This window comes from Meles meles, chromosome 4, assembly GCF_922984935.1.
Source record: "Meles meles chromosome 4, mMelMel3.1 paternal haplotype, whole genome shotgun sequence".
NCBI classification, from domain to species: Eukaryota; Metazoa; Chordata; class Mammalia; order Carnivora; family Mustelidae; genus Meles; species Meles meles.
In genome coordinates this window covers 70049413-70075038 of record NC_060069.1, presented here as the reverse complement: position 1 = coordinate 70075038, position 25626 = coordinate 70049413, and the positions used below count along the sequence as shown (strand labels likewise).

The following is a 25626-nucleotide window of genomic DNA, read 5'->3' as shown; positions in this document are numbered from 1 at the left end:
CTCTCTGCTATCATTTACGTTTCTGTAGTCAAGGTTCCGTTATACCACAGTGTAGACAACTCCCTGGAAACAATGCCCATTGTTATGCTGCTCCAGTAGCACTAGAATTCCTTTGATGAGCTCTAAGAGATTGGTAACAATACCTTCTGAAAGGCCAGGTTGCTAGGTAACAGCTTGTTTCCTTGGTCACAGTGAATACACGGAAGACCCCCCAAAGAGGCAACAGATTCTTGGTGGACAATCTCATATCCCCTCCTGGGAACATGATGAAAAATGTCTTTGGAAAAATAACTTTATGAAGTCCAGAGGAACTTTATGTACCAGCAAGACATGTCCGAAAGGTAAGAAAAACGCAACATTAAAAGGAAATTTAGACATTACTTGAGAGAAAGCAAACATAGATAGGGTTACTGGATTACATTTCATTTAAAAATACAAAGTCGTGCAACCTGTATTACTGGTGATGATCGCTTTGAGAGAGAGGCAAACCCTACTGACACCCTCTCTCCTAATCCCATGCAACTATTTACAAATGCAATTCAGCGGATCATCGTGGCAGAGAGAGGTGGTTGGTATGTCTATAAATACACAGGGCTCTTTGGGAGGGCATGTATGAGCTGCAGGAGAAAGATAGGCAAGAAGATCGAAAGTAAAGAGCTGTTAGGGTAACATCTAGTAGTTATTAGTTATTATTAGTTAATACCTATTAACTAAACAAATTTAAATGAAATTACTACCACAGAAACAGGACTTTTGCTAGCTCAATAAAGCCACAAATGAGATTAAGAGGCCAAAACCCAATCCTTGTTTCCTCACTTTCCTTACTTTCAAATTGCATAGCTGTTTCATAAACGTTTCTCAAAACATACCAATTATTAGACACTATACAAATAGAGGGTTTGCAAGTTTCTTGAATTCTTTTTTGTCTTTACGTTGGTGTGTGACTTGGCTCTCATCTTTCCAAAAAATGAACCTTCAGTTCTCAGGTTTATGTACATTGTGGTTTCATATGAGTACGTGGAACTTATTGATAGCTTCCATATACTGCCTACAGCTAAGAGAGGAATCAGGCTCAAGTGTGGGGTTTAGAGACCAAAACGGTTCCCTTACTAAAGTTTTGTTTTTGTTAGCAAGCTGTTTATATCTCAAACAGTGCCTCAATGTGGTTAACGTTAATGTTAAAAACTGTCATAATTTGGAGACCCGGACATGTGAAATAATCGTTTTTAGCTGGGTAAGAAATTCTGTGAAGACTTAAACACTTTATTTTTCCCCACTAGCTGACACCCTTTAATACACAATACCAGAGGAGACTTACTTGTGATCTCCGTATAAAATGGCATTTATGATCAATATTATTATTTTTAAATGAGTAAATATCTATAAAATTATTTTAGACACGGTATAAAAAGTGGTGTCCAAATTACAATTTAAATTTTAATCTTTAACTTTTGAAGGAAGAAGGAAGGAAGGAAGGAACGAAAGCAGGTAGTTTGGGAGAGAGGGAAAAAAGAAAGCAAAAAAAAATTTCTGAGTGCACATTTCTGCACATCACAAAACAAAAGTCTTACTCATACTACCTTCCTCATATACAGTTGGTTTCATTTGGGATGTTATAGATTTATCTCTGTTCACAATATCTACCTCAATCACTTATCATCCTGTAGTGTGTCTATTCTCTCTTGTAGTGTTTTGTATGTGGTTGAATTTTCTATTATAACAGCATATAGCGTAGTAAAACATTCTTCAAGCATTGAAAACCTTCTAAGTAGCACACGTATATAGCTATATATGTGGTTATAATAAAGTTCTCAAAATTTCTAAGTATCATCTTGTAGAGGGAACATCAAGGTGTCTCAGTTTTCTTCATTGCTTCTGGCATTTCAATATATTTATACTTCTATAAATGCCAGTGAACCCACTACCTGTTATTGAGGTTTACAAGCTTTCCCTCTGGAGATGTTTGTTCTTTTACTTTTGTTGTCCTTAATTTGGGGGCCTGCTTGTGTCTATGAGAATGCTCACAGAACTAAAAAACAGGATGAAAATGCACCCTGTATAAAACTGAAAAATTCAGAGATTTTAAGTTCATATAAAATTATCTGACTCATTCAGACAGAAGAAGATAAATGATAATTCTAGTTGTGCTTTTTTCAAAATACGTTGTTTTATGGTTTTAGAATCAACAACCTAAATAATTTAAGACGTATCTGAAGTACTTTTGGAATATCTATAAAACACATGGTTTTTTGGAACAACATTGAAGGGGAGAAGAATATGTCATCCAAAATATGCTACTTCATCATAATGATTATTTTGAATAAAGTTAGTTAAGAAACAGCTAGTGTATGGAGGACACTCTGATCCTCCTTTGTCTTCCTGAAAGCAGGAAATAAATCTCCCATATGAAGTTATCCTCCCTGTATCAGGAGGGTGGAAGGCATTTTTATCACCAGAGATGGGGAATTCAGGGCCAAGAAAGGTATATAAACAATGATTTCCTACTCCAAGCCCAAACTTCTTTAAATTGTCAGTTTTTCAAAAATTTATTATTTCTTAGTCTAGGAGGTATAAAGCTGCCCAATTTGGTCATTTCTTTGAGTATCACATTTTCATGGGCTCCCAAACACATGAAATTACATTTGCTCTTATGTCAACTTAACTGTAAGTTCAGCCGAAGAACCTAGAAGAGAAAAAGGGAAAAGCATTCCGCCCCTACATTTTATTGGTACTTTATTATTTACTCAGTTAATGGGTTTAGTTTCACGAACTTCATTTTGAGGCATCAGAAATTTAAAAACCTGGTATATCTGATTTGCCATTTTAGAAATGAAGACATATCAAGATTTCCTCCTGACTTTACAAGAACCCCATTCAGAGTATTTCCTTCTTTTTTTTTTTTTTTAGATTTTATTTATTTATTTGAGAGAGAGAGAGCACAAGCAGGGGGAGAGACAGAGTGAGAGAGAGAGAAGCAGACTCCCCTCTGAGCTGGGAGGCCTCTGTGGGGTTTTATCCCAGGACCCGGAGGTCATGACCTAAGCCGAAGGCAGATGCCTAACTGACTGAGCCATGCAGGTGCCCCCAGAATATTTCTATTATCTCACCACCATCTCTACTATATAGAGATGTACAATCATTCCCATATTACAAGTGGGTAAAATACAGGCAGAGAGAGCACAAGGATTCTGGATTTAAACAAATTAAAAAAGAAAAATAAAGAATGATCAAAGAATAAGAAAGGCTAAAATAATACCTCCTTTCATCCAGAATTAACGCTCTAGAGTCCATGGCAATTTTCTTCTAGTGTTTACTTCCGAAGTGCCTGGTTTTAACAAGATCTCACAAGACTGGAGAACCTCAATACTTTTAAGGGAGAGAGAGGGAATTTGAAGATTTGGGAAAAGTGACCTTGGCTAACTGAAAAATAACCTTGAGCTTCTCTCCTTCCTTCCTAAATACAAACTTCTCATGAGCAGCAATAAATATAAATGGAATGCTTAGAAATGGAATCATACGAATACAATTCTGATATCCCTAGGTGTCCAAAAGGAGTCCCCTGGGCTGTTGTACGATGGCTGCCCAAAAGTCTTTCTACGCAGGAGCTCAGTTTCTCCTCAGAAATGAGACCATCTGTCACTTCCTCCTTCACTTGACTTACAAAGTTACATAGTCACCAACTTGACACTTTAATTAAACAGCACCCACTGTGGCCAACAATTTATGAGGTGTATCAATTCATGACTGTAAAGGATGTTGCAGTCTTCTGATGAAAGGTGCTCATGAATTGATAAGTTACATTATCGTTACTTTTTACCCAGCAGTCTCAGCTCACCTGACTCCTTCTCGTTGGCCATTCTATACTTTTTAAAACCAAGAATAGATGGCCAATTCAGATAATGCCACCATTTTAAAGACACTATAAATCACTGCTGACAAATGCTGTACAGTTTTAGCCATGGCATCTTCTCCGTGGCAGCTTTATATTGGAGCATTAATAAAATTAATTTCTCTTTCATAAGGGTTTAGATCTATAATTTATGATAACTGTTTGTTCACTGCAGGCGGAAAGATTAAAAATGAGTAAACCAATATACCAACTAAACTGCATGTGTCTGGTTTTATTTTCTTTTGTGGAGGGGAGATAGGAGAGGGTTTTAAAAATAGCTTGATGGTATCTGGAATGCTGTTCTCATAGGTTCTACTATGCGAGGCTTAACTTTTGCTTTCAGTAAATAACAGCCGCTCAGATTTACATGTTCTATTAACTAGTACAATTATTTGTATGTAGTTAAGTGGAGCGATTGGAATAAGAAAATCAGTATTAATGATTTTCCTTCATAACAACTGCACTCTAATAATGACAGAGCTTTACAGTTATTTAAAGAATCACAATAGTTTATATGAATCTAACTTGAATCCAAGTGGTTAAGAGCCCTCAGTCATATTCATGTGCCTTGGGCAAGTTATACCATGTCTCTGTGCCTCAGCTTCTTCATCTATAAAATAGGAATGTTTATTATGTTATAACAACATAAACAAAATAACAGTGTTCATCAAAATAATCAGCGCTTCATTTAGTGGCTGTGATGCATAAATGAGTTAATCCAAGCAAACCCCTTGGAACACTGCCAAGGTTTTAGCAAGTGCTTTAAAACAATTTTTTTAAAGATTTTATTTATTTATTTGAGAGAAAAAGGGAAAGAGACAGAATGGGAGGAGGGGCAGAGGGAGAGAGAATCCCAAGCAGACTCCCGCTGAGCACAGAACCTGACACAAGGCTCCATCTCACAACTGTGAGATCACGACCTGAGCCAAAAGCAAGAATCTGATGCTCAACCAACTGAGCCACCCAGGTGTCCTTAGCAAATACTTAATGAATGTGAACTGCAAAATCATTGTATTTGCAAATAGTGGTAGTTGTCATGACAGCAATAATGTTACAAAACAAACAAAAAACCCTATCAGTCAGAGTCTCTATCATCTGCTGAATATTAAAGATAAGGAACTGCCCATTAGAGATGTTAAGTGCCTTGCCTGAGGTACCAGCAGTGTCTGTCCCTCAGATTCCTAGCACTCGCCGCTCTCACAGTTGTGACTTCAGTGACATGTACATTAAGACAGTTGCGGATGAAGTGGAAGTCTGAGTTAGTTACATAATCTGAAAGATGCCCCCCCCTTTTTAAAATGAAGACTCAAAAATCTTATTTTGCTTAGATTTCTCCCAAAAAAGCAGACCAAAGAGAAATTTTATTTGAAATTGATGTCAGAGGGGTGCCTGGGTGATTCAGTCAATTAAGCATCTGCCTTTGGCTCAGGATCCTGGGATTGAGACCCACATCGGCTCCTTGCTCAGCAGGGAGCCTGCTTCTCCCTTTCTCTCTAGCTGCAGCTCACCCTGCTTGTGCTTTTGCTCTCTCTCTGTCAAATAAATAAATAAAATCTTAAAAAGAAATAGAAGACAGAAGTAATAGAACAAAGAAGATTTAGAGAATGTCCCTATGGTTTCTACAAGATTCCATCACACTGTCCTTCAGACATGGCACTCTGGTACGGTGCCTGGGACCAAATGAGAATGTGAGGGATAGCAACTAGACTTTGAAACTCAAGGAAAGATCTCACACTGAAAGACAATCAGGCTAGTCATCTATTGGTTAGCATCTTTGAGATAACCTACCCTGGGATGAAACTCTTGATCATACTTCAGTTCATTCTGGGGAAGAAAAGACAAGACAGAGAGAGAAGAGAGAGAGACTGGGGATGTTAATAGCCTATTTATTTGTGTTACCAAGTTTTAATTACATTCTCTTACTAATAAATATCTAGTAGTAATCAGGATAATGGCATAAAGAGGTCTTCTAGTTTATTTATTTTTAAAAAGATTTTATTTATTTGACAGACAGAGATCACATGCAGGCTGAGAGGGAAGCAGAGAGAGGGGGAAGCAGGCTCCCCACTGAGCAGAGAGCCCGATGTGGGGCTCGATCCCAGGACCCTGGGATCATGACCTGAGCCGAAGGCAGAGGTTTTAACCCACGGAGCCACCCAGGCGCCCCAAGGTCTTCTAGTTTAAATCCCCAAATAATCTAATGTAAACTAAGATGATGAGATAATTTTCAGTTATTTTTAAACTGGATTTCACTTGATATGGTTGTACTTAGTCTGTAGCACCGCACAAGAAAATTATAGTAAAAACCTAATCAACTGGATTTCTCTTGTCAGATCCTTTAATTATGTGACTTTACTGTATTTCCCCTGTGCTTTCTTTAGAAAGACTGTATAAGCTAACTATGACAATTTCTCATACTTCAGATTAAAAAAAGAGAGAGAGAGAAGGAGACGTCCATATTATTTTACTACCACTGTGTAACTGTCACCAGAGTTCAGAGTAACAAGACGACAGCCACGGATGAGTCAGCCACATCCATTATCTAGTTTCCTGACTTCATTTTGGCAGAAAATAGCTAGCATATTTTAATGAAGATAAATGAACCAAAAAGTCAGCTAAACTTTCATCCTCTGTTTATTCCAATATATTATTCCATTTTCTCCCAATTTTTTCTCCCTGATTGTTGGCCAAAACTCCAGTTACTGATCATGGGATATAACTGTCTCAGGGAATAATAAATTTCACATAATTTGCTGTTACTCTTCTAATACTTGTTAATTTGTTTCAGTGGCAAGATACACATTGGGAATTTCAATAAACAATATCCAAACTATTAATGAATTGCTCAAGTGGGAAAGATATGAGAGATATACATTTTTATAAAGATTTTATTTATTTATTTATTTGACAGAGAGAGAGACAGTGAGAGAGGGAACACAAGCAGGGAGAGTGGGAGAGGGAGCAGAGCAGGGAGCCCGATGCGGGGCTCCATTCCAGGATGCTGGGATCATGATCTGAGCCAAAGGCAGACGCTTAATGACTAAGTCACCCACGTGCCCCAAGATAGATACTTTCTGACTTTTTCACATAATTAAGACCAAATTCTTGATTTGTTCTTTAGTTGCAGATGGAGGAATAATTTTCTCTCTGATAATAGGACACAGTTGTTTTATTTTTTTAATGACACGATAGTGCTATTTTTGAAATATGATGTAGTGGCTATGCTCTTCTACTGTATCAGCTCAGTTAATTCATGAAAAATAAAAGATATTTCTATGTTTTACTTATGAAGGCAACCTCATATACAGGAGACGTGTGGTATCTTTTAAGCAAAATTGCTACAGAGGCACAATAATTGTACCGTAAAATACAGAAGTTCATCTCTTAAGATTCTTGGAACCTGCAAAATTTTTTTACCAAGAGTAAAAAAGAGGCCAGAAATAAAGAGAGATATGATGTCTAGTTTTACTTAACATGAAAAAGCAATATTTAGAAATTATTTTAAAATTGGCTTAAAATAATATACAGCACCAATTACAGAAATAGAAACTTGTAGCTAATACTGAAGAGATATGGAAAACTGTAAGAAAAACTATGAATAATAAACCAGAGAATTACTAGGAGAGTAGAAAAGACGTTTTTATATCTCAGTGGCATAAAAATGGGATACAGAGAGCAGTGGGGTGTTGCTAAGCGAAATGCTTGAATAGTCTTCCAAAATGAGTAAAACTGATTAAAGAAACTGACTTTTTAATTTGTTTGCCACCAATTTGTAGAAATATAAGAGGTCTGGGGGAAATTTCAGGGAAAAGGTAAGGGCCAGATTAACAAGGAAACCAATCGAGAGTTTAAAGATGCTTCCCTGTGCCGGATCAGCCGCGGGAGCTCCACTGAGAACGGTATTTTCCTGGGAAGGCTGACCTCCTTGTTCGTATCTTAGAAGCATGCATGTGCATTTGTGTGTACCATTAGATTTACCTCTCTAGCACATGCATCCCACATAGACCCTTTTTCCTTTGGGGAGAATTTGACTTATGTGACTATTAGCCACAAAAGTGTGCTTAGGACTGAGACAAGACGTCAAAGTTCTTCTGAGATCTAGGTAAATTCCTAGGACATCATTTATCCTTTAAATGGAAAAGCTGGTGCTTACGATGTGTTGCTATTGCTATTGTACACAAAGAGATCTACAGTTAAAAAATTTAAAAGAGATACACAAACACTTTGAGCATTTTCTTTCACTTAGCTCCTCAGGTCGAAACACAAGCAGTCAGATTTGCCCATCTAGTTCATCGTACTGCTCTGGTCCGAGGGAGTCACACACTTGGTCAGCTCTGTCAAGGAACAGAACATTGCATCCACATTCGGATTCTGGAATATCATCCCCGGTAAATATGTTTAATTAGCTCTTTACCTAAGACTAAGTTTATAAAATGTACATTATGTTATATTGAACATTTTTTAATTAAGTGTTTAACTTCTTAAATCTACCCTTTAATTGGGAGGAATGAAAGTTTGATACTTTTAGTACCAACTCAGAGAGGAGACAGAAAGAAGGTGCTGGAATGGAGGAAGGAAGACAATAGTAAAGAGGAGAAGAAAAGGTAGTGAACCCCAGAATAGAAATGGCATGCCTTCCTTTCCCCCTGCTCAGTTCGAATTCTGCCTTTAGTCTAAGATTTATCTCCTTTCTTTCTGGAATGTCCTTTGTCCACAAGATAAAATTTTTCCTTCCAAACTCCCCACTTCCAAGACTTTTCTGTAACCACATGTGCTTTTCCCTCCTTTCCTTTATTTACCATTGTTTCACCTATCCCACTGGCTCCAGATGAGTTACTCAAATACCTGCCTCCCAAATTAGAGAAAATGAGTTTTCAAGCATAAATGCCATACTTTACTTAACTTTATATCCCCGGTGCCTGATATACAGACAGCAGGGTACAGTATGTATTTGAACAAATGAAATGAAATGAAACATACCAAATTTGAAAATATTTATTGAACCAATGGATTAATTACTTGGTCCATCAGAAATAAAAAAGGAAAAAGACACAAATATTCACTATTCCTTTAGGAAGAAGCAACAGTCACTCAGCTGCAGCACACTGACAACCCTACAGAAACATAAACAAAGAAATTTAATGCCTCAATTTCCTACAAGGTCAGGAGTTGTGAAATCAACCGCATACCTCCTTCAAAAAGGAGATTTTGTTCAAAATTAGATAGTGGTTGAAAAATGGAAACTTTCTTCTCAAACACAGCTTTAGCTTAAGTTCTTTTTTTCCCAGTAAGATCCTCATGAAATAGCACAAAAAGGCAATGGGGTGTGGCAACCCTAGGGAATTTAAGTTCTAAGAAATTTATGTTCTATGATAGAAGCAAGAAAAAAAAAATCCAAAAGCACACTGGAAGTTGGGAAAAAAGCTTCCATAAACATGTGAACTGAATGACCAAGAACAGTCCAGAGACCACATTCCTCAATAACCTAAAATTTGTACTTCTTGGTTTTTTAAAGATTACTTCTAAAGAATGAGTAAACTCCTTGAAAGCATGTTAGCAAATTCTCAGATTTTCTCAACAAATTGCTCAAGTACTAATTAGCTTTTTCATGTTGCTTTATTAATACCAACTAGTTTGCTACTAGTTCTATTCTTTAAATGGAGACATTGACATATTTATTAGAACCACCATGGTCATTCAGTGATTAAGCAATGAAGATCAAAAATAAAAAATTTTTATTGAAAAGCCACCGCTTTTCAATTTATTTTGAATCAGCATGTTCCAAACTGTGCTTCACAAAATGCATGAGACCCATGTGCTACTCCAAGAATAAAGGTTTCTATGATTTAAAAGTCCAGGGGAACACTTTGTGAGTCTAGACTCATAATGTATTAATATATATATAGAAAGGCTCTGTGGAGTCTGATAGCAAAGAGAAACACTTAACTCAGTTTAATCCAGAGCCTCATAAGCTTATTCAGTGGTGGAAATGTTTTTATGTCACACAAATTTACAGCTCAAGCAAAACATAAGCTATGTGAAACGCTGCTCTGTGAGATGAAAGCAGTGGTTCCAAATACTCTAATGACATTTCTTTATATTAAATACTCTGGGTCTCTTTGTTTATGTGTATACCACTGGCTAACTGAAGATTGAATCTCTGGTGTATTTAACATAATGCTCTTTTCTGAGTAATACACCTTTTGTTTGTGTTAACCTTGAAACAATCATAAGCTATATAAGATTCAGGGAATTTTGATTGACTACAACCTCAATCATAGTAAACAATATAAAATTGCCCTAAATATGGTCTTGGCACACATTCTGGTCAGTAATATACTTACTGTCTAGAACAAGGACTATGACCAGACCTGAAATATTTCGTTCATACTGGCTATATATTTTAAGAAGAATGTCAATAAATTGGAACTCTTCCCAAGGAGAATCATACGTTCCTGTTGGATAGTTAATAATCTGTAAATCATGATCCCTGAGCAAGAATTATATGACTTAGGAAAAAGATGGCAAACGTTACAAACAACATCATACTCACATGTGGCTTCTGTGTAGCCTCAAAAGGCAGAACTTTCACAACTAGAGATAGTTAAAGAAGCTTGGGGGCCCATACAATAAAGAATCTTCAACGGGGGCACCTGGGTGGCTCAGTGGGTTGAGCCTCTGCCTTTGGCTCAAGTCGTGATCTTGGGGTCCTGGGATGGAGTCCAGCATCAGGCTCTCTGCTCAGCAGGGAGTCTGCTTCCTCCTCTCTCTCTCTGCCTGCCTCTCTGCCTACTTGTGATCTCTGTCTGTCAAATAAATAAATAAATAATATAAAATAATAAATAAATAAATAATAAAAAAGAATCTTCAACAATTAGAACTGTTATAAAACGGAAAATGGAATGAGGTTTCTCAATCTAAATAAACCAGATAGTTTCATTTTATAGTTTTACTAACCATTTTAAATTTTGTAGGCTAAACCACATTGTACCATTCCTTTGCATCCTATCAGATTTTATAAATGTACTAGTGTAACAGGATGAAGAAATGTTATCTGTAGCCCCTAAGTACCATTCAATAAATATTAAAGGATGATTTATCAGAGGTGGTATAAAGTGGATTCATGAATGTGTATAGTTATCTATTTCTTTTGTCATTTACCATCAAATATAATTTAGAATGAACTAAAGTGACTTCTATGAGGACACCGTTAGGTACTTGGAGTTTAATTTGGCTGAATGAATGTTTGGCATTGATTTGTATTACTTTTACACATAAAAGTAAATGAATCTCATATTGCCAGATGCTATTTCTCTTCTCTTATTTTAAAGCTTCCATCAGACTTTTTTAAGTACCTTACTTGGCACAAGGTAGAACAACATGACATTCAAGGAAGTCAACTGCGTTGCCCAAGAGTAAGAGAAGGTAAAGAACAAATGTGTGTATCTTTGTATATGTACTCTGAGTAGATTTTGTTTGTGGGTTAAAAAATTACTTGGGGGAAAAAGATACTCCTCGGAGATAGAAAAATTCCCTTTTTCAATACCACAGAATTACTAATATAGTTAGTGAAGCCACTTTAAAGCATATTCACATATCTGATTATATACATAATAAATGTTCAGTATTAAATCCCGAAGAAACAGAAAGATGAAAAAGAACCTGTAATTCAACTATCCAGAAATAATCACTGTGACTTTTGTTTCCATTTAGTCTTTTTTGAAAAGTATATACCCTACTTCTTTACAAAATTGTACAAATGATTTTGTTTCTTGAGTTTTTCCATTTATCTTGTTTTTGTGAGCATTTCTTCCATGTTATTAAACATTACCAAAAATGCAGTTTTTAAAGGTTGCATGTCTCTCCATCATATGGACATTATTAAATATTTTTAACCAATGATCTTTGTTGGAGTTTTCCTTTATTTACAATATTTCATGATCATGAATGACACTGTCACCTCAATGAATAATTTTAACCTGATTTCATTCTATCATTTGTTTTTAAAACACTAAATGGGCATCTAAATAAACCACATAGTTTCATTTTGTATTTTCACTAAGTATTTTAAGTGCAGTAGAATAAACCAATATTTTATTATTCCTTTTCATTCTATAAGATTTCGTAAGTGCACTAGTGTGACAGTTTGGAGAACTGTTATCTGTAGCCCCTAATATCCATAATGTTTGATTTTTATAAGTAGCTTTCAATAGATTCTATATTATGTAAGAACAAGCACCATACGTTTCTCATGTCTCTTTTGCATATCCCATGAGATGAGATAATATTAAGCATAATTCTGGCTGCAGTGAGTATTTAGTCTTTATAAAACATCAAATATCTTGGTTATCTTCCATCTGTGTTTGCAGACTTGCAGTGACATTGTACATTGTACAATTTTAATATTGATTTAGAAAAAGTTGCTTCAGATATATTTGCCTACTCATTTCCCTCTCTCAATGCTTTCCACACAATGCTTTTCTTCTTTCACCCAAACTCAGTTGACAAAGGAAGCTTAAAATAGCATCATTTTCTGAAATGTTGAGTAAAATATGTTCTTGTGTTTTAACTCTGTCCGCTCTGTTTGCTGCTAAGTACTGACTCCTGTTTTTAAAATATTAGTAGGCAGTACTACTAGAGGTAAATGCAAGTTGTCCTGTGGGGACCTGAGCGAGAATATTTTTCAAATGGCCAGAAATTATGGGGAATTTGGAAGAAAGGAGACCAAAAGAAGTAGAGGCCTTGTGTGTCACATGACTAAGAAGTCCACAGGCAAAAAGACAGAGATGGTTTTCCCAGGGACCAAAGTGGGCAGGGTTCTGCTGGTCCTTAAACTTTAGTGTTGGGTCAGATTACCCAGAAGCCTGTGGAAAATGCAGTTTTCCAGGACTGTCTCTCAAAGAATCTGATATAATTAGTATGGATGGGGCCCAGGAATTTGATAATTTTAAAATTATCAGGAAATTCTGTTGCAGATGAGCTGAGAGCCAGAGTATGAGAAACGCTAGTTTAGGAAGTTTGGAGGGAAGAAAATTGAATAGAAAATGAAAAATTGATACAATAAGGGTGTTGGCATTTGTGGGTGCATGTGTGTGTGTGCACATGTGCCTGTGTATGTGTGGTGGTGGTGGTTGATGATTGCGCTACAATGAGGCAAAAAGAAATTGTATTCTGAGCATGGTTGGAGGGTTGAAGTTTAGAGAGAACTGCCAAACTGAAGACATTGGGGGATGATAGGAATAAAATGTAGGAGTAAACTGAAAATGAGTATGTATAAAGAGAGTCCAGTGGCCTCCCTTCTTTCCTGATTTAAATGTCAGTTCATGTGCTGAAGTCATCAGCCAACAAAACCAATCCCACATAAGGACCACGGTGGCCACTCATGCAGAGGATATCATCACTCTGCAGAGATAAGGCACATTTTCCTTCCATAGACCATTAGCAATACCCGATCTCTCGCAAGTGACTAGTTGTAAAAGGAATGGAGCATGATCGAGGGGATGGAAAACATTCGAAAATCCCATCAGCTCAAATGGTGAAGAAAATAGATGTCCCTTGTTCATTGCCCTTCATTTTGTTTAAGTTTTGTGTGTGCTTGTGTGAGATGGAGAACAAGTACTTCTCAAAAGCATTCTAATAATAATTACCCTTCTTCTAGATTAGATCCTGAAACACCCATTAAAACTACTTCAGTTCATCTCAGTTGCCCCAGTTGGGCATCTGGGAAGAGTACTTAAGAGAACAAAGGTTATCTGGTATGTGATAAACAGCAATTTCCCAAGGCTTTGATGGTCAGATCAAGACTGACTTAACTCCTCCCAATTAAATGAAGTAAAAGAGCCAAGAGTTGGCAGAGTTCTTTTAAACCATAGATGCTTTCTATTTGAAAATCCCTCAGCAAGTTCATATAGTCACTGCTGCTGAGTTACAAATCCAGTGAGGGGATAAAGAACAAATTCAGAGATAGCAGGTGAAAGCCAACATTCCAAGGTTGTCAGATATTCCAGACTATACTTCTCAACTGCTAAGATATATCTTCAATTATCAACCATGTCTGAGTTTAAAAAAGAAAGAATCCAATTTAATATAACTCCTCACAGTGGAAATGACCTTTGGCTTCCAACTTCAAAGAAATCTTTGAAAGCTGCTTTAAAAAAAATAATTGAAAGAGCAGAAGATCAATAGAACTCAAACAAACAATATACGACAGAGTTTAAGAACTCTGGGGGTATCTACTGCACAAAGCAACTTACCAAATTTGGGGGTGGTCATATTAAAGGCAATAGAACCTGAGGTCTACCCAATTAGATAATTGCCCAGTTTTTCTAGTTCTATGAATTTTAATTCCAATCAGCCTAATCATTGAAGAAGAAAATTTCTTAATCCAAAGATATTTTATTTGTAAACTAGTTAGTAAACTTCAGGGTTATGTGATTTCCTGGTGGCAACAGTACAGTTCATTATGAGAGAAAATGCTCAAAAGGTCAGGTTGCATTTCAGCTTCTACCTGTGTCTGAGGAAAGAACTGATGCTTGTGTCAAAATAATGGAACATTGGACTCTTTTATTGCCTTCCATAAATCCTTCACAAATGGACTCATTATCTCCCATCAGAGACCAGACAAGACTGTCACAAAAACAGCATTTGTTCCTGATGCCTTTAATAACCTCTTCTTTAGTATAACGATTTCTTTTCACCTCTGATCCAAGAATCACACATTCCAGAAAAATGGAGAGGGGTAAGTGTGTGCACAAATGGTACCAGGTAGGATTCATGGAAACACAGGATGCTGGAATTGGGAGGGAATTGAAATCACTGAGCTTAGCATTGCTGTGAAGGGCCCGCTTAACATCACAACAGACCAAAGTTTAGGTAATTGAGTAATACAATAGAGCTGTACTTTCTCAGAGAAAAATACATTTTAGTAAAATTAGAAATCAGTATTTTTATAAAGCATTATGATCTTCAAACAATTTCTCATCATATTCAGCTGATGTTGGGCCCTTGATTTTAGTCTTCCCTATATTTTTGCAGACATGGAAAACTAAAGCTCAGAAAATTAAAATTAGTCATCCAGAGTCACACAACCACCTAGCACCCAACCTCAGACTGGAAACAGGCTTTCCTTTCCCTAACCATGGAAGTCTGTGCAAGCCTGATGTAGAGGACAACAGGTTTGGGAAATAGTGGGAAATTAGTTTGGAAATGGAGATTGAGATAAGATTGTGGAAAACCTTATTTGACAAACCAGGATTCTCCACCCCGAATTGGTAGGCAGTGAGAAATTCTGAAACGTTTTAAGCAAAGCTGTGTTTTAGGAAAGCTGGATGGTCATGTATATCATTTATATTGAAGGAGAGATCATTGGAAACAAGGCAATCCAAGAGAAAGTAGTCTTAGTTCAGGTAGAAAGTTATGAGAGTCCCAACACTGCAAAACCGAGGGACAGATTCTCAAGCGGAAAGTGATGGAATCAAGTGGCCAGTTGAGTTGAGAGACAAAAGAGAGGGAAAGCTATAAGTGACATCCCCAAAGAGAAGATTGTATAAAGACTAAAGTCATTCTTTTGGTGATTTTCTTACCTACATGTGTTCCAAATAATTTAATACTGTTAAAAATGGACTTATTTTGTTATTGCTTACACTACTGGGGCATAATATGGGCCAGCTCATGTTCTCCTCAATCCTGATATCAAGCAGAAGTTTAAAACAACTGGCCAAATATCAGGCAAGATGTCAGTCCTGCCACTGTAAACCTACTTCCTAGGTCTCACGTGTGGTTTTTGCCCAGGACCCTCCACAGAAGAGCTGCTCTTCAGACAGGAGGAGTGCACCTGGCCTGCTGGGAAAAGAGTCCTTGAAAAAAACAAATGGGAAACATGGCTACAAGAAAACTGGGAGGACTGCACGGTGAGAACTTAAGACAGGAAAAAAGTCTCTTTTCCTCATTGATTCAGTTACGACACCCCCCCCCCACCCCCCGTCCCAAGGGCAAAATCAAAACTCTAAGTATTCCTTTGCCATTTTCTCTAAAACTAGCAGTGTTTGGGGTTCCCCATCTCTTTGTTCACCTCTTCTTCATCATGACATGATACTTATTTTCTAACCTGTATCTTAATATTGCTGGACTTTGGAAAAGTTTAAAATACTTGAGAACACAATTGTTCCTTTTGATAATTGTAAGTGTCAAATGTTGGACAATGTTCCTTGTCAAAGAGTTTATGATGCAATCCAGAATACCTTGAATAATGCATTCAGCCCCAAACTTTGAACAGCTGGAGCAGTCAGCCTGGTCTGAACACAACTCTCCAGAAACAAAGTTTTTTACCCGTGAAAATAGGAGCAGTGATTTGTTGGTGCTGAAAACGTCCCAGCTGACCAAGCCGCTCGCTTTGATGCAGCCCTTTCCCTACATCAGCCAGAGCACTACGAAGCTATGGGGCCGCAGTTCTTCAATCCTCTAATCCCGGCTGGCTCAAGTCATGTTAGGCAGAGTACTGAGGGTGTAACTGGGAAGGATGTGTTGGTGGCAAAAAGAGTGAATCAACGTCTTCACAATAGAGTGGGATGCCAGTATTTTGTTTTTGTTTTTGTTTTTTAAGATTTTATTTATTGGACACAGAGAGACATCGTGAGAGAGGGAACACAAGAAGGGGGAGTGGGAGAGGGAGAAGCAGGTTTCCTGACAAGCAGGGAGCCCGATGCAGGGCTCAAACCCAGGACCCTGGGATTATGACCTCAGCCAAACACAGATGCTTAAGGACTAGCCACCCAGGTGCCCCAATATTTTTCGTTTTTGAAGTGATCAAATTGTACATGAAGAATTTAGGAATTCTTCCAGAAATAAGATTGAGTTTAAAACCTGCTCCCTGAGGCTTCTTGATGCCAGTTTCGCTTCACATAGATGTGTACCATAGATGTTGTAAAATTATGGAATTAGGAGTTTCAGAGAGGGTCTGTTCTAAATCCCTTCCTTTCAAAAAGGAAGGGAAGTCCAGAAAGAAATGATTTGCCAAAGGTTATACATCTTGGGTAGTGGAAGATATAAAAATAGAATATTGTTTCCCCTGCATGGTGCTTTCTTTTCTTTTTAAAATTAATTAAAAATTTTCATATATAATGGGTGGAGACATTCTACTCTTAAAAATTAAACCATACACTTATTTTATTTGTTAAAATTTAAGCGATGTACCTGAAACGTTGACCTCCACTCCCAGAACTATCTTCAGAGGTAATCATTTCAGTGTATACCTGTATTCATTCTTTATAGCTGCCATTTAAACTATGGATATATTATAAAAGTCAGTGGAGCCTTCCTAATAAATTATCATAGAAAATTTAATTGGCCTTGAGATAACTGTACTCTAAGAGAATGGCTAAATAAATTCTAACTACCATAGAAAACTTAATTGGAACACAGTCGTCCAAGAAAAGCCTCTCTGAGGAGGTGACATTCAATATAGAGATAGATATAACCTCTTATCATTTCTTAAGTTTTATTTCAAAATTAAGACCTTTTATCCTTTTGGAAAATGGAACTTAAAGCATCAAAGTTTATGTTTAGTATCTAAAAATATTAAGAACTTAATGATCTTTATAAAGATAGAGCTATCTATATTTCTTTAAAACAGTAAATTATTTTGATTCAAAATTTTTAAAAAGGGGATTGCCATTTTATTCGTTAATTTTATTGACAGAAATTGATAGCAGAATTCTGGAAATAAGATAAATTAACTCAGAAATAGAGTTTATAGGGCCAATGCTACCACCAAAAGTGGCTTTAATTTCCTTTATATCAAAACTGACTGACGTTAAAAGCAAAAATAAAGTATCCACTGTCTGTTAACTATGGTAAAGTCATTTTTACATATGTATCTATAGCTACTTTAAAACAAAATAATAGCTTCCATCTTTTGAATGATGGTAGCTTCATTACTTCATAATTAATAGTACTTATTATTTCCTAAGTAATATTACTTATTATTTGTTCTTTACTTATTATTAAACATATAAATAAATAAATTATATAAGTATATAAATAATATTTATTGTTAAACTACTTATAGTACTTATTATTTTAAAAATAATCTTCTTCTTATTATTAGGTGTCATTTTTACTTTCTTTAAGAAGAAAAGGGGAACAACAATAACTTTCATAATACACAGAAGACAAGTTAGCACCGGGGTGGGGGAGTGAAATCTTTTTAAATGTGATTTCTGCATATTTCCAAGGAGGCCAAGGATAACTAATCATTTCAATCAGTAATTCCAAAATAGAATTTTATCCCTTCTACTCTTTACCCCTAGAAAATTTCAGAATCAGTTTCAGGAGCCTGCCTTCCCTACTTCCAACCTTGTAGGTAATTCTAATCAGAATCAGGTCAGGATTTTCACCTCCCCTACCTTGAGAATGAATCGCTGCCACATAATTGTGAGGATTTGGATGTGTGAGTGTTTTAGAGTGCACACCAAAAACGGTGGAAAACTATTGATCTCAATAACATCTACAACACAATTTTAATTAATAACTATTTTTAAACGTTGACAAAGAACTTGCTTTTTCTTTTTATTTATTTTTCCCTTCAGAATTTGAACCTTTCATTTCAGGATTTGGGGGACCCTTATCAAGTTGCAAATTTTAACAGGATTCTAAGAAGACTAATTCGAGTTGAAACCCTCTGGTTAGTGGATAATTCACTGGTGGACTTAAGTGCCATAAGATTGCCAAGGTACCTGCCCTTTAGCATGTCTAGTTATTAAGTTAAAGTCAAATATTTGGTATTTGGACATATATGATGATTTCCTGTACCTACTGTGGCCATATGGTCAGGTCTTAAGGGTAATAGTGGTAAATGATACCCAAGCAAGGCAAAAAGGGAAATTTATACATCAAAATGTCATACTTTAGAGGAGAAAAAAATCTATTCCTTTCCAAATTAATATTATCATCAATTTTTAGAGGAGTAGTTTGTTATCAGAGAATCACACTGGCAGAAAAGCTTGCCACATCCCTTGTATTGTACACTGGAAAATGCAATTACATTATATAAGTACAACTGTTGTAACATAGACATTTTTAGTCATATTTGTTGAGCACCCATGAGGAAAGACTACAGGTAGTTGAGAAGAGTCTTGGTTTCAAGGTCACATTTTAACGAAGGGTGAGGATAGTCAATCAGAATAGCAACAGAAACAAACTAAAAGTTTTTTTTTTTTAAATATATAGATTCTTCCATCTTCCAAAGATCCCAAACTCCTGACATTAAAGATAATCTGCCTTTTTGCTCAGGATTGCTTGAGAACTCCTTTTTTAGAGAGCTGCTGTCTGCTGCATTAGGCACACTGGGTAGGTAGGGTGGCAAAAAGTGGGAGATGAAGGAAATCAAGCAGACACAAGAAGGAAGGATAAATCTTAGAGCTGGTTAAGTTACATCTCTGAGTGGGAACACTTATCCCTGGGTGATAAAAATATATTTCATAGAGAATGACTAGCAGACAAGAACAAAACTATATATATCTATTCAAGTAACTAATATATATATATATATTCAAGTAACTAATGTCTCGTGCCCCGCCCCCATCCCCCCACCTCCCCCAGGCTCGTGCTCAGCGGCGTCTGTGTCCGTGCAGCCGGGAGTGGACGGACCCGAGGTGGGGGCGGGGTCTACTGGCCTACTGGCCGTGGCCGAGCCAGCCCGCCTCTCCCTCCCCCCTTCCCGCCCCCCCCCCACCCCGCCTGGCCCCCACGGCTAACAGTCGTGCGGCCGAATGCGACCCATGGGCAGGGCGCGGAAGGGGGAGTAAGCGTGAGGCCCAGATGAGCCGGGGGGGGGGGGGGGGGGGGGGGGGGGTGCGGCGAGGGAGGGGCTAGTCATATGCTAATCATATATATAACTATCTATATATATAGTTATATATATAGATAGATAACTATCTATCTATCTATCTATATAGAAATATAACATTAGTTATATTTCTAATACATATTTAAATATACATGCAACATCACAGCCACATGGGAGAAGGAAGCAGTCAGGAGATGGAGGAGGTATCAGAATAAGCAATGTCCCTGGGTATCTTCAGCCATTACCAAAGCCCCTCCGAAATTTTAGATAGACTTGCATAGCATTTGACTTTACTTGTGTTCTTTTTAAGTAATCTCTACACCCAATGTGGGTCTTAAACGCACAACCCCAAGATGAAGAGTTGCATGCTCTAGTAGTTGAGCCAGCCAGGCGCCCCTACTTATGTTCTTCTTAAATAACAAATTTTTAAATACTGAAATAAAAATTCTCAAAAGAAAATTATTATCACTACTATAAATAAAAATCACTGGCAGTTGATACTGACTTATTCAGGTTTTTGTTTCTGTTTTTGTTTTGCCAGACTCTTTTCTAGGGATATAATAGTGATAACATTAGTTATATTTCTAATACATATTTAAATATACATGCAACAAAAACATGCTTAATAATCACATGGCATACTTTAGAAATACTGAACTAGAATATTGTGTACTTGAAGTATTTGAACTTGACCTGATCCAGATCAATAAACCTCTAAATCTTTGATATATTACATAAAAAAGAGAAGGAGCGAAACCATAATCATTAAAGAAAAGACTTGCCCCAGATTTAGTGTTCTCTGGATGTATTCTTTTGGCTTTTCTTTCTATAGAAATAGACTATATAATATCAAATTATGTAATTGCAATTCAAATTTTACAACTGCCAAATCAAGGTGTCCAAGGAGAAAAACGTTGATGTATTAATTCATGGCCTCCTTCTTTCTGCCCCAGGGAAAAACACCACACGTGGTTTGCTGCTTTTCACCCCTAACCTCCTACAGACTGGGGATGTGTGATGGGCTGAATCTCAGAGCCCAATGTGAATATACATTGAAAATGAGAGAATGACTAGCAGACAAGAACAGAACAGATTTCACAAGAGGACAGAAAGAGGGGCAGAGAGGCAGAAACTGCTTAAGCTGGGGCTTCAGTTAGAAATCATAGTTAGGCTGGGGTTTCAATTAGAAATCATCGTCACACTAAAGTACTCCTAGAAGCTTATGTGTAACCTGGAAAACAGTAAAAACCCAAAGTTATCAAATGTATGGTTAGGACTGTATAAAATGTCCATGTGAAGAGAGAGTGGAAGGAAACAAGGAAATGGAGAGATGTGAAAAAATTACAATTCAGTCAGGTAGGGAGTTTAAAGTGGATTTTTCTTTTTCTTTTTTAAAAGATTTTATTTATTTATTTGACAGAGAGAGATCACAAGTAGCAGAGAGGCAGGCAGAGAGAGAGAGGGAAGCAGGCTCCCTGCTGAGCAGAGAGCCTGATGTGGGACTCGATCCCAGGACCCTGAGATCATGACCTGAGCCGAAGGCAGCGGCCTAACCCACTGAGCCACCCAGGCGCCCTAAAGTGGATTTTTCTAATAGAGTTGTGTGGAAGCTCTCTCTCTCTGTTTAGCACCATCTTTACCATTAGCAATAATTATTTACTAAGTATCTTTGTGGGGGTACAAGGCCATAAATAAGTTCCCTGTGTTTCTCTCATGGCATTTAATCCCAGCTTATACTGATATATCGCCTTAAGGGGAAAAAAAAAAGAATTTTTCCTTAAGGCAATGTGTCAGTGATAGATTTGAATTATTTCCTCTACTTGCATGGCCTTATACAATTAGAGCTTTAAGGCAAAAATATTGAGAAGCAGGATATGTCACGAAAATGTATTCAACCTCAGTGCCCAACACTCATTTCTTCTCCTAAGGATACCTTTTAGTTTTCTTTTATATATAACCAGATTTTTTTTAAATTTAAAACATTATTTTTTCAATATAGAATTTAAGTATGGAAAAATAGGGAAAAAAAAGAACAGATCTCACTCCTTTGAGGCAATACTCTCCGTAAGTTGTTAAGTGTCTGTGTGAACAACTAGATCATTGAGATTCACTCATTCATTGCAGCCGTTCACTCCTTCATTTGAGACATACTGCAAACCCACCATGGACTAACTACCATGCCAAGTACTGAGTGTATACATTGGAAAAGAAAACAGACTTCTGTATTCAGCAGGCTTATAGTCTCATATATTCAGCCTATTTTCTCTTCATATTTTGATATAAATATTTCTCTTATAAACCACAGTTGTAGAAAATATCACTGTCACTCCTTTGAGGGGTTATAGTCTAGATGAGGCATGCTAGTCCTGTGCAAGATTTGGTAGTCAACCATCTTCTTCAGGAGACAAATGACAAGGTGTTTATATTTTTTATCCAGATGCAGAGTTTTAAATATGAACAAAAACCATCTCACATCTTTCAAGCAATTGCCAAAGATACCTCAGATACAGCATCTATCCTTGGTTGAAAACCGCATTGAGTCTCTGACTGGGCTCTCAAGTTTGTGGTGCACTCCACTAGAATCCCTTACGCTCAAGAGGAACCCTTGTGAGTTTCACCAAAATTACCGGAAACGGTAAGGCCCCCAAACACCTTTGTCATCTGTGTTCTTCATTGAATGTTATACTTTGACTAGCTGTTTCCCTGGAACTTAAATTCACTTGGCAAATATTTATCCTATCTACTATACTTTGAACATTTCATGCTTCTGATCTCACCTGAAGAACTTTGAACTGATCTTTTAAAAAAAAAAATTCTATACAATACACTCTTCTCTCAGATAATTTATGATTGCTTTAAAACTGTAGGCTTCTCTTATAATGTGACTTTACATATACAAAGATGCTTCATTTTAGACTTCCAAATCCTATGTGTTTTCTCTCATAATGTTTAATAGATATTATGTCTTTTTAAAGATTTCTATGTACAGATTCCTATCAATGGCCATGTGATAGTTTTATAAATGGTTTATTTTCTGGGTTTTGTTTGTTTGTTTTGTTTTGTTTTTTTGAGAGAGAGAGAGCAAGAGTGAGCAGGGGAGGGGAAGAGAAAAAGGGAGAGAGAGAATCCCAAGCAGGCTTGATACCCAGCACAGAGCCTGATGCCACGCTCAATTTCAGTACCCTAAGATCATGATCTGAACCAATATCCACAGCCAGATACTCAACCAGCTAAGCTACCCAGGCACCTCTATTCTTTGACTTTATTTTCACTCCTTTGGGCCACAAGGGCACCATTAAATGGATACAAAGAAGTGACTGATTCAATCTACCCCACTGGTTGAATGTCCTTGAAAACCTGTGAAGAATAAACCATTTTATTCCTTTGTCACTACTGGAAAATTCCTAGTGGTAATAATGCAGTGTATACCTTGGAGTATGCAGAAAATTCCCTCTTCCCTGGCTAATTCCCAGCACCGCTTGTGGGAATTTAAAGGGCAAAAACAAACCACTGAGTTTTAGAACTTGCATTTGTTCCCAGATAACAAGTCAACTCATGTCTCAGTTTGAATCTGTCATACAAAGGATTAGATCATCTCTAGGTGTGTACCTGGTCTTGATTATGTCCTTCATCTACATTTGACTTCAATAAAAGACATAGTTCTCACTACCTTCCTTTCTCAAACTGCCATTTTCCCATGACAACAACCATATTCCGAGGCCTAGATAATATTATGCTCTTTAAACCCTGGTGTATAACAAAAAAATTGTCGAAATAAGAATTCTAATCTCTGTTGTTCCTACATAAATCTTATTACTGCCATTGTCTCCTCCATGACTAGACCGAAGGCAAAATTCATGTTCTGTGATAATAAATTCTCAAATTGCTTTTACATAAGTGAAAAGTAGAGCACAGTTGCTTTAAAATTGAACTGAGATTTAACTATAATAACATTTTGAAATTTAAAATTATATTTCCTACAGTCAGAGGAGGTTTAGCCGGACATTTCAACATCATTCATAAAAAGGCGCATTTCTAGTCATAAAGACAATTGATTAGTATCACATTTTAGTTTTGTTAATTTATATGTGGAATTTTATTTTGCTCCCAATTCAGTTGCTTGCTTCCCCTCAAAGGATGCCTTACAACAATAGAATTAAGATTAACTGTCTGAAATCTGATATGCCCTGAGGTCTGACTATAAATCTGTCTTCAAAATTTATGATGTGGTATAGAGTTATGTGAGAATGAGGGATATAATGAGGTTCTTCTATTTTCTAACCTTAACTCTGTTGGATTGAGTCCAAGGTGGATACAGACTGGCATTCAAGCTATAAAAAGCCAGATTGTATTGACTTGCGTAGTACAGGGATACTTTAAACAGAAAGGTCTGCCCAAACCAAACTGAACTCCCAAGTTCATCCAAATTTGGGTTAAGTCACCTAGCCAAAACCCACACTTTGAGGATTATAACAGATTTCATTCTGTCTCTGGGTATCTCTGGCTCTAGGATTTGGGCCAGACTTTCAGTGTCCCTTTATATCATAATCAGAATTATTTAAGTATAAGACTTTCTTGGTCATTGTCACTTAGAATTGTGACTGTCTTTCCCTTCCTCCTTTGTTTCAGATCCTCCAATAAGAAGAAATCACAGTTCAAAAGAGAAAAAACTTACTGATAAAGCTCATAGTGTAAGTCCCAGTAGGTAGAAGGCAGCCCCATGTCCTGGGACAACCACAGGCAAACTCTTTTACTCTTCTTCAGAGGTCAATGTGATCTGAGTTCACCACAGTTTGACTTTTTGAAAAGTAGTAGCTAGGGTTTCCTGACAGCTAAGTCTGAACATTAGGGTCAGAAGGCTTAGATTTTCATCTTTGTACTGTCCCCCACAGGCTTTACGAACTTGGATAAATGACTTAAAATGGGGGACAAAAACCTGACAGAACTGGTGTGAGGATTAAATAATATAATGTTTAGGAAGTAATTAGTGCTAAGAAAATTATGTGGCCAATGAGAGCACCCAAGGAAGTCAACACCACCATTAGTTGACATGGCATGTCTACTGACAGGTTCTGGTATCTTTCATCCTGGGCAAGTCCTAGTATGCCTTCCCTCTGGTCTGGGCCCACAGAACTCCCACATCTAGAAGATCTATCCACATGAAAGGAAAACTGCTTTATAATTCTGCCAGGCATTTGACTGTTTAACTGGACAGATGAGCAGGACCCCTTCCTGAACCTGGGACTGACTATGTAAATCTGAAATGTGATCTTCAGAAATGCTCTCTATCAAGAGAAAATAACTCAGGACAAGACTATTTCCCATCTCTTCTCGTATGCCTTAGAGCCAGAATTCTTCCTTAACTATCATTAAACAACATGTGTTTTCTTTACTTCTTAAAAAAAAAAAAAAAAACTTTTAACTTTCTAATATGCACACATATCATTATCTCATTCTTTCTCTCATGGTTATTTGGCTAAATTCCTTCATTTTTTTTCCTTTATAGAATGTTGTAAAACAGGACTGAAATTCTCTTATAAAAACAGACTGTACACAGCACCACTTCTCTGATCTATACTTATGATCTATAGAACTATATGGTAGCTCCCAGAGAGGGCAAGCTACAGCAGCATGATCAGCTCATTGAACATAGAGGATTTTATTATAACTCTATTGTAAAGATTAAAAAAAAACAGAATAAAATGATAGACACTCATCTCTCAATCAACAATGCTTTTGTTCAGTATAGTTACTTATTTTTTTTTTTAACTTTTGCTTTAGAGTGTTCTCCTGTTTGCCAAACTTAAAAATGCTGGATGGAATCCCGAAGCTACCAGAAGATTCTTCACCACCAGAAGCCAATATTTTTTCAAAAATGTGTATTATATCATAA

At 36.9% G+C, this 25626-nt stretch overlaps 1 protein-coding gene across 1 annotated transcript; it reads left to right on the top strand.

The window, feature by feature from the left end:
- The first annotated feature begins 275 nt into the window (after positions 1-275).
- On the top strand, positions 276-25626 carry LOC123940701. Its single transcript, XM_046003661.1, has 7 exons — positions 276-341; positions 8136-8277; positions 11221-11314; positions 15680-15798; positions 18496-18617; positions 22171-22368; positions 25515-25626. The coding sequence occupies exons 1-7, from the start codon at positions 316-318 to the stop codon at positions 25624-25626; spliced, it is 813 nt and encodes a 270-aa protein (XP_045859617.1). The 5' UTR covers positions 276-315.